Source organism: Capra hircus, chromosome 7 (assembly GCF_001704415.2).
Source record: "Capra hircus breed San Clemente chromosome 7, ASM170441v1, whole genome shotgun sequence".
Classification (NCBI taxonomy): Eukaryota; Metazoa; Chordata; class Mammalia; order Artiodactyla; family Bovidae; genus Capra; species Capra hircus.
In genome coordinates this window covers 84,198,993-84,213,330 of record NC_030814.1, presented here as the reverse complement: position 1 = coordinate 84,213,330, position 14,338 = coordinate 84,198,993, and the positions used below count along the sequence as shown (strand labels likewise).

At 38.8% G+C, this 14,338-nt stretch overlaps 1 protein-coding gene across 1 annotated transcript in view; it reads right to left on the bottom strand.

Annotated features, from left to right (window-relative positions):
- Window positions 1-14,338, bottom strand: part of PRRC1 (proline rich coiled-coil 1) — a 46,246-nt gene that overhangs the window by 12,757 nt on the left and 19,151 nt on the right. The window contains exons 6-8 of the mRNA XM_018050703.1: window positions 13,976-14,139; window positions 6,113-6,216; window positions 787-889 (exon numbers count right to left, since the gene is read on the bottom strand). Of these exons, the coding sequence (XP_017906192.1) occupies window positions 787-889; window positions 6,113-6,216; window positions 13,976-14,139 (371 nt within the window). The remainder of the gene's footprint in view (window positions 1-786; window positions 890-6,112; window positions 6,217-13,975; window positions 14,140-14,338) is intronic.

Sequence of the window (14,338 nt, the reverse complement as noted above, 5' to 3'; positions counted from 1 at the left end):
GTTGCTTTAAGGGGCTCCATAAACACATAAGCCAAATTTATATGTGAGTGCATACATCATACATACTTTCTCTTGGGGGAGAATCCCAGAATTCTCAAAAACCTAAGGTCCCAAATAACTTTTGAGAGTTTTGAAATGACATTTATGAGTATAAAGAGTCCAATGTAAATAAACTCTTATATTCCATTTTGTTCAAGAAAGGATTAAAAGTAACAAAAATGTAGAAGGAATGAAACTCATTATAGCTTAATGCTTACATTCTTCTGGAAACTATGTGGATAAGTAAACATTTTTCAGCAGACTGGAAAGACATTTGCCTTTCATCCAAGGTTTGTAAACTTGCTTCTAAATATGTTTCCACATGTCTTTAACGATGAACAAATTAAAGACGAAGATAAGGACAAAGAAAAAGGAACTAGAGTAACCAGGAAAAAGGACAATGTGAGACAAATGAGACAATATATGAAGGGTTAACCTAAAATCAGAATAGGTAAATTTTTTTCTAACCCAAAGGTAATGAACACAATCATAAAAACAAACAAGCAAAACAATGAAGAAAAGCGCAACTAACCATGTAATAGATTTACCTTTGCAAAGACCGCTGGAAAATAAAAGTAGGGAGGTACTGAAACAACGTGAAAGGGACAGAAAATTGAAAAAGAGAAAAGATTAAAAGGAAAAAGAGGGAAGAAAAATCAAGAATATACCATATTTTCAATAAAAATCTTATTTTGAGGACAATATTTCAAGCTTTTCTGGAGCATAATGAAAAAGGATAAAACCAACCTGTTGCACGAACTCCAAGGGTACTGGTGTGGCTTGTGTAAATGCTTCCAGATGAATGCCATGCACAGGGTCTTCAACGATCAGGCAGCCAATGTCAAACCACCTGCAACAGAATGTATGCGTTTCAAGCTGTTTATGTGCTAAGTAAGTTCTATGAACTGGTAAAGTACTGTCCTTTGGATAAAACACTAGCAGACTGATTAAAAGATAAATCATAAAAGCAACATATAAAATTGCCCTGTTGGCTTAATTTCAAGAGGAGGGGGAAAAATGGGGAAGAACAACAAAAATAATTGAAAACCATGCATCATGGAACATTCCTTTTCTTGCTAAGATTTAGGGAGAAGAATGTCAATTAGAGGTGCTCAAATATGCAACATATAAATTTATTCATCTGAAAATGCAAATAGCTTATCATAATTAAAAACATCATTTGCTAATATATGGGAAATTTTATACTACCAACTCTATGATTCGTATATACCCAAGCTGCAGAGTTACTAGCTGACTTAAAAAATAAGCTCATTCAGGAAATAACAAATCCTCTCCTCATTCCTGGTAAATTTTTCTAATCACAATTTCTGGATTGTTCACAATGAATCAGACTTTGAGGACAGCTTCATGAAATCAAGAAAAATTTCTTCCATTTTAAGATACACATTAAAAAGTGAAAAATTTTAAAACTGACTTAGGTGAGGTTATCAGTACATCATCAGCATTTTAATTAACCAGAAGCAGGAAATCATGGTTTTAGATGAGAAGATACAGAGCAAGAAAATTTTAAAATATGCAGATTAAAGTGCAATGAAACATAATGCAGATTAGGGAACTTTTTCTAACATATTCAAAGAAACAGCAGAACAGTAAACAGAAGAGCAACTCTGCCTGAGTGGTAAAGCGGCAGTTCATTATGTCTGCAGCATTCATAGCCCAAAACTGCTTCACATCGAGAGCCTTCAGTAATTGTCTTATATGAGTCATTATTTTAAGTATCTGGGATATGAATCATTATTTTATTTGCGATATGACTCAGTATTTGATTGTACACAGGTGTGTATCGTGCAGACAGCAGAGGACTGCAGTGACTCAGCCCCCAGGCACGGCACGGACTTCCTGGAAAGCAGCGCCCCTGAAGGTGCAAGCAGTCTTTGCACGATGCCTGTGAGCACACTCCCCGTCTCCACACTGCTCTCGTGCCCCGTGTGTCTACCTGAGCATCCCATTCTGCTCCAACTCAAATCTAAAGTGCCAGCACTGTCATGGTCAGAGACCTCTTCAGCACCTCTCCCTGGTGCTGCTGGCCGAGGAACTCTACCTTCTCCCTCCGCCCTCCTGTCCTTCTACCCAACCTCCACTCTCCACCCAGAGGAGGAAGAGCGGCGGTCTCCCCTGTTCATGCTCAAGGACAGCCACCAAGGAACTCTCTCCTCCTCCTCACCCTCTCCTTGTGGCTGGTGAAATAAGGCAGACTTCGCCAAATCCTATAAGGAAGTCACCTGGACTTAAGCAGAATGGTAGTTCCAAGACTCTGGATTTTATGTAACAGAAAAAAATCGAAAGAGAACCTGAGGAGCTGATACAGGTATGCCAGTTTGTATTTTACCAAAGAAAGACTATCCACTATCACCGGTTACTTCCCAAAAGGACGTTTTAATCCATTTCACACATAACCCAAATATTTTTAAACTTGATAGGTTAATTTCAGAATAAGGACAGTTCATGCTTACATAGGTATTTTTCCATTTTGGTACACAAGATGCTCATTTTCCCCATGGAGCATGAACTGATGCAAAGGCCATCACAGATAGCTAGATCTTTACTCTGTTAGGCTCTGCACTGTTAGGGGCCAAACAACACTGGTCTTTTCTTGCCTTTGTTATAAGCATGCATTTCTCTATCTTCTGTGCATTTATTTCCTATGGGAACATCACAAAGATTAGTAGTCAAAGCAAACTATCAAGTGTTGTGGGTTGCGGGTTTGCTCTCATGCACTACTTATTTGCTCCTCTTCTGCCCAAAAAAGCATTAATATTTGGCAGGAAAAATACCATGTCTAGATATGATGGTGCAGTTGATGGTGGACCAATGAAAAGCTGGATGAGGTTATAAACTATAACCAAAGGTATCCGAGAGCTGCAGGAGCAAGGAAGACAAAATGGAGTAACGTTCTCGACAGAGACAACTTTATAAACGTACCCTTTAAGACCTTCAGCTGATGCTGAGCACTACCCAGCCTGGACTCAGGTCAGTCGTGACTGCAGTGCACCAAACCACCCTTCACACACCTCACTACTGTTTACTACAGCAAACAGTGAACCTTCTCAGGATTACCTGAAGACTCGAGTTGCTTAATACCCGGCTCTAAAAGACTGAGAGGAGGCATCGACAAAGACAGTGCCGCATCGTTACACCAAAGGGAGGCTAAATGAGGCCCATACACTGGACTCAGGAGGCAAGGATCTTTACTGACTCACACTACAGAAAACAGAGGGAAAGGCAGTCACAACAGAAGAAGAGATATATTCAACAGGTAAACTGACTCTATTAAAAAAGTGTACAGGCTACACAGCAGCAGACAGGTAAATGGAAGATCCTCAGCTGAAGAATAGAGAGGAAAACTAGAGTGAGCAAGTAGAGGGAAGTGGGGACTGACCACCTGAGAAAAGTAGGGCACAGTCAGAAGGTGAACAATGTGTCACTGGAGTCCGAGAAAGAGAAAATGGGCCAGAAGCCAATGCTGATGTAAAATGGCTAAGAACTTTCCAAAACGGACAAAAGACATAAGTCTAGTGAAAGAAAGAATCAAGCTCGGTGAATCCACAGAGGTTTAAAACATAAGCAAACACAGCACACCTATACATACCATAGTAAAACTGCAAAAACATAGTGACGAAAAGAATCGTAAATGCAGGAAAACAACACACTCTCGTCACAGAAACAACAAGCTGGACAGCTGATGCAGCAGAAACGATGGAAGCCAGCAACAGTACAATGGCAACTTTAAAGTATTACATAAGAAGAATCTGCCCATCTTTTCCAGAGAAAACACCCTACGGAAACAAGGGTACGTAAAGGTATTTTCGGACAAAAGCTAAGAGAACTCGTGGCTAAAGTCTAATGTAGTACAAAGAATGGTTTTAAGCACCGTGAGAATGATCCCAGACTTAAAACCAAAAATGAAGGACGGTCTTCAAAGCATAAATGTAAGTGAACAGAATGCACAGAATACTAACAATATCTTGAGTTTAAAATACATGCATAATTAAGATAACTTACAATACTGCACAAGACGTAGGGGGTAAATCATATTATCAACAGTCATAATTTGTATGGTAATGTAACACATGGAAAAGGCATGATGGAATCTCTAAGGTAACCCTTACATCAATATTAAAAGGTTAATAGAGGGGGAAAAAATGAAATAATAATGATCAGTGGATTGTTTCTTGGTGCTTACACAGAAAGTTCAAACTTCCCAACCGAACAGTCAAAGCTCTTTAATCTGTCCCCAAACTACTCCTGACTTTCTGTCCAACAATGTTCAGCCAACCTGATATAATCCCTGACACCCAAATGTATCTTAATCATCTTTACACTCTTCCTCCACATAGCATGTCCTACCTATTCTTTTTCACTTATCCAAATTTTAACTACTCTTCAAACTTCAGTTCAAGTACCAATCATTCATGACTCTTATCTGACACTATTTCACATCAAATTATTTCCAGTGAAAATGTATGTAACATTTCCTATAAGTAAAGATTTACACACCTACAGAGTCATTTAAAACTGTTTATCTGTGTATATATTTTCTCTTCCACCTGGTCTATAATAGACCCTCAAAGTTGCAGTACATTTTTGTATACTATAGCTACAAAGTACTAAGCACAGTGTTACTCAATACTAAAACAAAAATTAAATGTGTCAAAGTCAAAGTCACTCAGTCATGTCCAGCTCTTTGCGACCCCCTGGACTGCACAGTCCATGAATTCTCCAGGCCAAAGTACTGGAGTGGATAGCCCTTCCCTTCTCCAGGGGCTCTTCCCAACCCAGGGATACAACCCAGGTCTTATGCATTGCAGGCTGATTCTTTACCAGCTGAGCCACAGGGGAAGCCCCAAAGCAACAAAATCACACGGTAAATAGGAAGAAGGTAGCTCTCAACGGTTGGGAAGTTATTTTAATATAAGGCAATTCTGCAAATTAAAAAAAATTCTCCGATCAAAAAATCCATCTATTAAAAGTTTAATGCCCTCAAAAACAATGGCAAATTATGCTGTTAGAGGTTTTTTCCCAGCCTACATAGATGAGAGGTAGTGCTCAACAGAACTCTAACCTGGTGACTGCCTCTAGGCCATCTTGCCAGACCTCCCATTACCCTGACAGCTATGCAAGATGACTGTGTTTGTTACAGAAGTCAGCATTCAAGTCAAAGCTACACCACTGTATCTTATTTAATTGATAATTAACACAGTCTTAGAATTCAGGCAACACAATGTAAATTTTATAATTAAAAAGGAGAAAACAAGAGTAGAAATGTGAGCTAGGCTACACAGGTCACATAATGAGATGATACAGCTAGACCATAACATATTTTCTGTCTAGTTCTAAAATAAGATACATTTTTTACTAGACATTCAGTGTGAGCAATTCTATTTTTGCTCCTAAGAGAAATATAATAAGCCACTCACTGAACCCATTATACACCAACAAACTGGACAACCTAGAAGAAATGCATAAATTCCTAAAAACACACACAATCTACTAAGACCGAAGCATTGCAGCATTATTTTCAACAACCGAGGCATGGCAGCAACCTAAGTGTTTGTCCATGAAAAACAAAATGTGATTTACATATATACATTCAAACACACACACATATACATACATGTGGTGTGGTATATATATTTATATGCATGTGCATATAAAATAGGATCTTATTCCATTAAAAAGGAAGGAAAACCTTGCCATTTGCAATAATATGGATGGAATTAAGGTAATTAAAGTAAGTCAGAGAAAGATAAATACCATATGCTCTCCCTTACCTGTGGAGGGGGTTGGGGGGGAGTAAATTCACAGATACAAAGGACAGATTGGTGGATGTAGAGGCAGGAGTGGGAGACAGGGTAAATGGATAAAGGGGATTAAAAGGTACAAACTTCCAGTTATAAAATAAGTCATGAAGATGTAATGTACAGCGTGGGGTTAATAATGAATTTTGCATATTTGAAAGTTGCTAAGAGAAAAGATGACAAGGTCCTGTCATGAAAGTTCTCTTTATAAGAAAAAAACACTTATAACTATGCTTTTTTTTTTTTTTACTTACTTGTCAGGAAGCAATTCTGCAATGAAGTTTTCCACTGACACAGCAGTCTGTTTTTCATGAATCACTCCAGTCCGACGCAAGCTATCTATCCGTTCCTGGGCACCCTGAATAGGAACAGCGTATATTAGAAACTATTTCAAGTTAATCAGTATTAAATATGCTAATTGATGATTATATAAGTAATATGTGTATACATTTATACCCAAATACATGTATACTCATTATAAACATGAAAATATACAGAACAGAGACTAAATAGTGAAGAAGCTCGCTCATATTCCCCTTAGTATTGATAGTCTGCAACACATCCTCCAAGTTATTCTTATACGCATTATTTTGGTTGCTATTGTGAAATGAATAATTTTATATTCCATGTTCTAATTGGTTATTACTAATGTAAGAAATCTATGTGCTTTTTAATGTTTATCTGGCAAGAGGCCATCTTAAATGTTTCAATCCTAGTAGTTCTTTGGTTGATTCCCTCAAATTTTTCTAGGTAAGCAGTCTTATCAATAGTAAATATGTTTTTTTCTCTTCTGAGTCCTTTTATATATACGACCATGGATGGAGTAACGTGGTAGGCTACAGTCCATGGGGTTGCAAAGAGTCGGACACGAGTGAGCGACTTCACTTTTAAAATATGCACCAAAATGACAGTCTTTTTAACTGCAGTATATTCATTACACCAAAGCTTATTCAAGAAAATAATTGCCATTTATGAAATAAAACTGAGGGGCTGAGAATACTATACAGATAACTCAAAAATGATGAATGAAATATATATCTATAGTAGGAAACTAAAAGCTGGATTAACGAGGACAAGGCTGCCATTCACTACTTTCATTTTAATCACTTCAATCACTTCATACAAGTACTCATGAATGATGTTGTGAGAATGAGTTCAAAAAGCTAGATAAAACACTTCTGAGTAAAACTAGTCATGGATAATACACCTATTTTTATCATGAACAGCAGGACTAAGCAGTGAATGAGATTATGAGGTCAAGTCTTCAAAAACAAGAATTAAGAAAGCCAAGGCACTTTTAGAAACAACAGAATCTACTTCAGAGACAAATAAAAAAAAAGAAGTGACAACTGTGTGAGAACATGCAAACCAACTTGTCATTAGTTGCTAAACATGAAAGATGAAAGATGTGACTTAAACTACAACGGAATCCAGCTGTATTACTGCTTACTCTTATATCTCGGCTACCTAGCACAGCATCTAACTTAACAGGTACTCAGTAAGAACTTACAGCGTGAAAAAGTGAACAAGAGAAACATCAAGGGCTTCTCAAGGCCTACAGAGCTAACATTAGGAATCTAAGTATGTAAATATGGCATCACCAAACTGAATAAGGACATCACTACTGAATTTGGAAGAAAATACAACAGCTAAGATGAACTTAATTCTTTGTATGGGATAAAGTAAATCTGCCTAATTCACTCCTCCCAAAAGGTAGTTATGGCTAATTTTTATTATAAAAATGTTTAAATAAATGTTAATTCAGTAAAAACTATTAGGGGATTAATGGGCTGTTTAATTCATTTGCAACTTTTTAAAGATGGTATCTCAACTATGTACCATAAAAATATAGTCCTAAATTTCATGCTCCCAGGAAACAGAAACTCAGTCAGTTCATTTTTAACTACTCTATAGCACAAGGCTTATACTGCATAAGGTTCACAAAATATTTACCTGAAATGAACTAGCACCTATGAAAGACAGGATAGTGAATTTACTTCTTGTTTCTATTCATGGAATCCAGAAAACGCAGAGTGGGTAAATCAGCCTCTCTCCTCCTCTGACCATAGCATTTACTTAAATGCACATCTTTTAGAATCACAAGTAGAGACACTTTAATATTCATCCCATCTTTTGAGAAGGGAATTTTAACTTTATTTTTCAGCAGTGAAAGTGAAGTCGCTCAGTCATGTCCGACTCTTTGTGAGCCCATGGACTGTAGCCTACCAGGCTCCTCCATCCATGGGATTTTCCAGGCAAGAGTACTGGGGTGGGTTGCCATTTCCTTCTCCAGAGGATCTTCCTGACCCAGGGATTGAACCTGGTCTCCCACACTGTAGGCAGACGCTTTACTGTCTGAGCTACCAGGGAACTTAGCAGTGAAGAGGAATAAAAAACTAGGTAGTTTAAAGGCCTGGATGATTTGAAGTAATTATCTCAGAACTAAAATAAGATGCAGAAAGGCTTCTAGAGCTTACACTGTGCTCTGAGAGCTTAAACTAAGCAACTTGGTCCAAATAACCAAAATTCCACACTTTTTCATAATTTCTAATGGATAGTAACAACATGTCTATTGAATATAACCTAAAAGACAGTGGTCATAAATATACCTGGTTTTTCAGTAAAAGTTAATACTTAGCATTAGAGAAGTCTCGGGAGCTTCCTAACTTTAATTATGGCTGATTGATTTCCTTACATTGAGAAAGGAGGAGAGTTCCAGAACAACATCTACTTCTGCTTTACTGACTATGCCACAGCCTTAGACTGTGTGGATCACAATAAACTGTGGAAAATTCTTCAAGAGATGGGAATACCAGACCACCTGATCTGCCTCCTGAGAAATCTGTATGCAGGTCAGGAAGCAACAGTTAGAACTGGACATGGAACAACAGACTGGTTCCAAATAGGAAAAGGAGTACGTCAAGGCTGTATGTTGTCACCCTGCTTATTTAACTTATATGCAGAGTATATCATGCAAAATGCCAGGCTGGATGAACAACAAGCTAGAATCAAGATTCCAAGGAGAAATATCAATAACCTCAGATATGCAGATGACACCATACTTATGGCAGAAAGCAAAGAAGAACTAAAGAGCCTCTTGATGAAAGTGAAAGAGGAGAGTCAAAAAGTTGGCTAAAAACTCAGCATTCAGAAAATTAAGATCATGGCATCTGGTCCCATCACTTCATGGTAAATAGATGGGGAAACAATAGAAATCGTGTCAGACTTTATTTTGGGGGGCTCCAAAATCACTGCAGATGGTGACTCCAGCCATGAAATTTAAAGACGCTTACTCCTTGGAAGAAAAGTTATGACCGACCTAGACAACATATTAAAAAGCAGAGACATTACTTTGCCAACAAAGGTCCATCTAGTCAAAGCTACGGTCTATCCAGCAGTCATCTATAGATGTGAGAGTTGGACTATAAAAAGCTGAGTGCCAAAGAATTGATGCTTTTGAACTGTGGTGTTGGAGAAGACTCTTGAGAGTCCCTTGGACAGCAAGAAGATCTAACTGGACCATCCTAAAGGAAATCAGTCCTGAATATTCACTGGAAGGACTGATGCTGAAGCTGAAATACCAATATTTTGGCCATCTGATGCAAACTGACTCATTTGAAAAGACCCTGATGATGGCAAGGATTGAAGGCGGGAGGAGAAAGGGACGACAGAGGATGAGATGGTTGGATGGCATCATCTACTCAATGGACATGAGTTTGAGCAGGCTCTGGGAGTTGGTGATGGACAGGCAGGCCTGGCATGCTGCAGTCCATGGGGTCGCGAAGAGTCAGACACGACTGAGCAACTGAACTAAACTGAAACAATCTCATATGAGTAAAGGAAAACTTAGGTTTAGTTCAAAAAACCACTCACTTCAAATAAAAGCAGATGGATAGAAAAAAAAAAATCTGGTTTGAAATTTTAATATTCTGCTTTATTTTCTTCTCATTAGCTCCCTCTAGTGTATCCAAAATAAACAACAGATAAAATTACAAATCAGTTTGATATTTGTATTAGTTTCAATGAATTTGAAGCTTGTATTAAAGACTGTGGAAAAGGAAACCATGTCTAAATCTGAAGGGCAAATACCAATACTAAAACAAATCTGTCAAATAATAACAAAACCACAACATAAACTAAACTATGTTCATAAAATAAGGTTTTTACAGAAAAAAATCTCCCATCAGCCTTTCAAGTTATCTACTCATCTGAAGTATCTTTGATGTAATGATATTTAGCACAACAAAATATTGAAGACTCGAGCCTTAAAAACCATTAAATTCTGAGTTATATTCCAAAAATCATGCAGTGATCTATCATTAGAAAGTATTAATGACGTATCAGCTGACAACTTTATCTGGTCCTTTTTCTGTTTGTTTTTTTTTTCCCAGGACAATCAGAAACCACATGACTTGCCAGAAGATTTTACTGAGTCACTGTGTCATTTGCGTCCATAACACCCAAAACGTTATTTGGAGTTGTCCCTTTGGATGACGCTCAGGAGGATTTCACATTCTGAGGTAATCTGGGGACATGAGGTATGTCTTTATTTTCTACTGGGAGAGGGCAGAGCTTATAAAGAGGAGATGAGAAAGGAGATTCCATTACAAGCATGTATTCAGTCAGAACGTTTTAGGAAAGAATGCATGTGGAAATTGAGGGAGGAGAAGCAGAGTTCCTAAAAACTCTGTGGCTCTCCCTCGACCTTGCACCGTCTTCGTGTCTCACCAGAAGCGCAGAGACAAGTGTGAAGACAGCGCGCTGTCTGATGGCACAGGCACTATCCCAGTATGGCAGCCGATGGGCAGCTAGAGCTCTCTTAAGGAAAAGATCTCTGCTGGTAAGGTTTGTTCACCCCAAACTTTGAAACAGCTCCCAGAGTGAAAACGTCTTTTGCATTAGACTGTTTAGTTGAGAAAATTACTTTGAAAAGTTTACCCTAGCACTTTGAATTGTAGTGTTTGTGGTTTAATACCAAATTACCTCAATAAGGCTGCTAGACATTCATTCAAAAAAAAAAAGACACTATTCCAAGAGTTCATCTCTGTAAGCAAAACAAAGATCTATGCTCCTGTAGAACAAATTCTAGTGGGAAAAAAAGCATTAAAAATAAAAATAATATAGTAGATCAGAAAATGCTGAATGCTATAGGAGAAAAAAAAAGGAGGGTTAGAGGGATCAGGAGTGCAGGATCAGTGGGTGCAGCCTGCAGTACTAAACCAGGCAGTGAGGACAGGCCTCGCTGCCCAGGGAAGACTCGAGGACTTGAAGGAGGTTAGGGAGTCAACCAAGTAGCTATGTGAGAAAAGTGTCTCACAGAGAGCTAGTGCAAACACTGTAAGAGAGCAGCCGGATAGACAAGGATGAAGACCTGCAAGGAGGCCAGTACAGCTGGCATGGAGCGAGCAAGGAGAAGACTAGAGGAGACGAAGCTAGAGGAAAAACAGAAGGCCACTGGTGTTGCCGCTGTGGAGAACAGTATGGAGGTTTCCTAAAAAACTACAAACAGCATTACAACATGATTCAGCAACCCCACTCCTGGGCATGTATCTAGAAAAGACAAAAACTCTGTCTTGAAAAGATACATACACCCCGATGTTCATCAATAGATGAATGGATAAATAAGATGTGGAATGGCCATTTGCAGCAAAATGATGGACTAAAAGATTATCACATTAAGTGAAGTAAATCAGAGAAATACAAACATGATGTTGCTTATGTGAAATTTTAAAAAAAAAGTACAAATGAATTTATTTACAAAACAGAAACAGATTCGCAGACACAGAAAACAAACTTACGGTTACCAAAGAAAAAAGGGGATGTGGAATAAATTAGGAGTTTGGGATTAGGCTTCCCTGGTGGCTCAGATGGTAAAGTGTCTATATGCAATGCAGGAGACCCAGGTTCAATCCCTAGGTTGGGAAGATCCTCTGGAGAAAGAAATGGCAGCCCACTCCAGTACTCTTGCCTGGAAAATCCCATGGACTGAGGAGCCTGGTAGGCTATAGGCCATGGGGCGGCAAAGAGCCAGACACAACTGAGTGGCTTCACTTTCACTTTCATTTTGGGATTAGCAGATACACACTACTATATATACAAAACAAACAAACAATAAAAACCTACTGTATAGCACAGGGAACTATACTCAGTATCTTCTAATAACCTATAATGGAAAAGAATCTAAAAAAGAACACACACACACATATATATGGTATAACTGAATTATTTTGCTATACACCTGGAACATTGAAAATCAACTATACTTCAATTGAAAAAAAAAAAAAAAAAGGCCAGTTCAGACAGGTCATATGGTGCTATGGAAACCATGATAAGAAATTTGGACTTTTACACTAAGGGAAACAAAGTTCTGAAAAGAACAGTGACATGGGCTGACGTAGTGTGCTGAAAGAATTATCCTGGCTCCTCTGTTGAAGACAACCTACAGGGCTACACGGGTAGAAAGTGATGACCTGTTAGAAGGTGAATGCAAGATTTCAGCAAGACCTTGTGATGGCTTCACCCAGGGTGGGGGCAATGAAGACACCAACAAGCAGTCGGATGCTGGATGTACTCTGAACGTACAGAGAACAAGATTTCTTGATGAGTTGGACATGGGTAATGAGAGAAATCAGGGATGACTCCAGGTTTCTCACCTGAGAAAATGGAAGGACACAGATATCGTCGACTGAGATGGAGAAATCTTGGGGAAACAGATCAGAAGGAAAGAAAAGTAGTTGAGGACTAGACATATTGAGACATTCAGGTGAAGGTGTCAAAAAGGCAACTTTTATATAAACCTAGTTTACATGAGAGGTCTGTGCTGGAGATATAAACTCAAATCTGTGAGCACACAGCGGCTATTCAAAGCCATGGGGCTGGATGAGATCACCAGCACAGTGAACACAGATGAAGGGACAGAGATCATCAAGAGGCTGGGGAGAAAAGGAGGCGCCAAGAAAGCATAAAGGAACGAGAGAGGCAGGGAAGAAACCGAGTGTGGCGCCCGTGAGCACAGAAGCCATTCGAGAGGAGACTTAAAACCCCCGCTAGAGCAAAGGAGACAGAGCTGCACTCACGACCGTGAGCGCATCCTCAGTGGAGTGGCGGCAGGTGGCCCCCTGACTGAGGTGAGTGTTAGGACAGCATGAAGACAAGAACTAGAGATAAAAGGGTTGGCAACTCTGGAGGTTTTGCTGCAAAATGAAGCAAAAAGCTAAGGTAGGAGGTGATGGTGAAAGAGGGGTAAAAAAACTAAGGTTTTCTTTGGTTTTTCTTTTTAAGGTGGGAGCAGTGTTTGTATGCTGATGAACTGTTCGTTTGTTCTTGCATGTCTGTATACTGATGGTGACGATGAAACATGTATGAGAGGGAAGGCAGAACTCTTAGAACTTAGCACCTGCAAGGCTAGAGGGGACTATGTCTAGTATGGTAATAGGATTGGTTTGGATAACTGACAGTTTTTTGTTTGTTTGTTTTTAATGATTATAGGCCAGAAGACAAAGTATGTGAGATTCAAGTGGAGGTGTGAGTATGCAAGTGTATGAAATCTGTCTTCAAAATAAGCCATTCTATCATCTGCCACTGTTATGTAAGGATTATAGACACCTACAGATGCAATCACAAGGTTGTCTTCCTTTACCAAAAAGTTCAGCAGTGTCTTACTTTTGGTGAGTGCATTATAAGATTTATTAGGTTTCTACATGCTGGTGAGATCCTGGCAAACTCTGGTTATACACAGGTATTGTGCCTATAACTTGCAAGGTAGTTGGGTCTCTAAGGTAAATTAGTTAAAAGGACAAGGAAAGAGAAGACTCAAAGTAAGCAAGCTAAGAAAGATTTTTCAGTGAGTGGCTGAGTCCCTTTACCAAATACAAGAGAAAAGGGGGAATCGCCAGGTAAATTTAAAACCCTGCTCCCAATAATCAGAACATATTTTTAGGTTTCTTTAAAATTCCACTGTATCGTCGTAACACTAGAGAGTTGTCCAATTAAAATCCAAATCAGTATTTCAGCATGTAAAAACCCAAAAGCTCCACAGAGACCATCAAATTATCATCAAAATTATGAAAAAATAAACCAGCAGTTTCTATATCCTAAAAAGATGTTCTATTACTCACTTTTAATCCTGCTGCATAGCCCACTGGTTGTGGGGCAATGTTGGACTGTCCAGCTTCCCCTATAACCACAGCTAGGCCAAAGACCTCTTGGAAGGCGTCTCGGACGGCAGCAACTTTTACTTCTTTATTCGAGGTCACTACAATATCCAGTTCACCTCCAGATTCTAAAAAGACCAGAAGAAAAATTCAAATTAATGAAATTCTCATATTTACTACATGCACTAACATTTTATGACATCATTAGTACCAACCTGGCACAACGACACAAGATGTAGATTAACCTTTTAATTGGCTGAGGAAACTGAGGCCAACAAGGTCTTGCCCAAGGTAACACAGCTACTTAGCAGTGATATCAGGACTCAA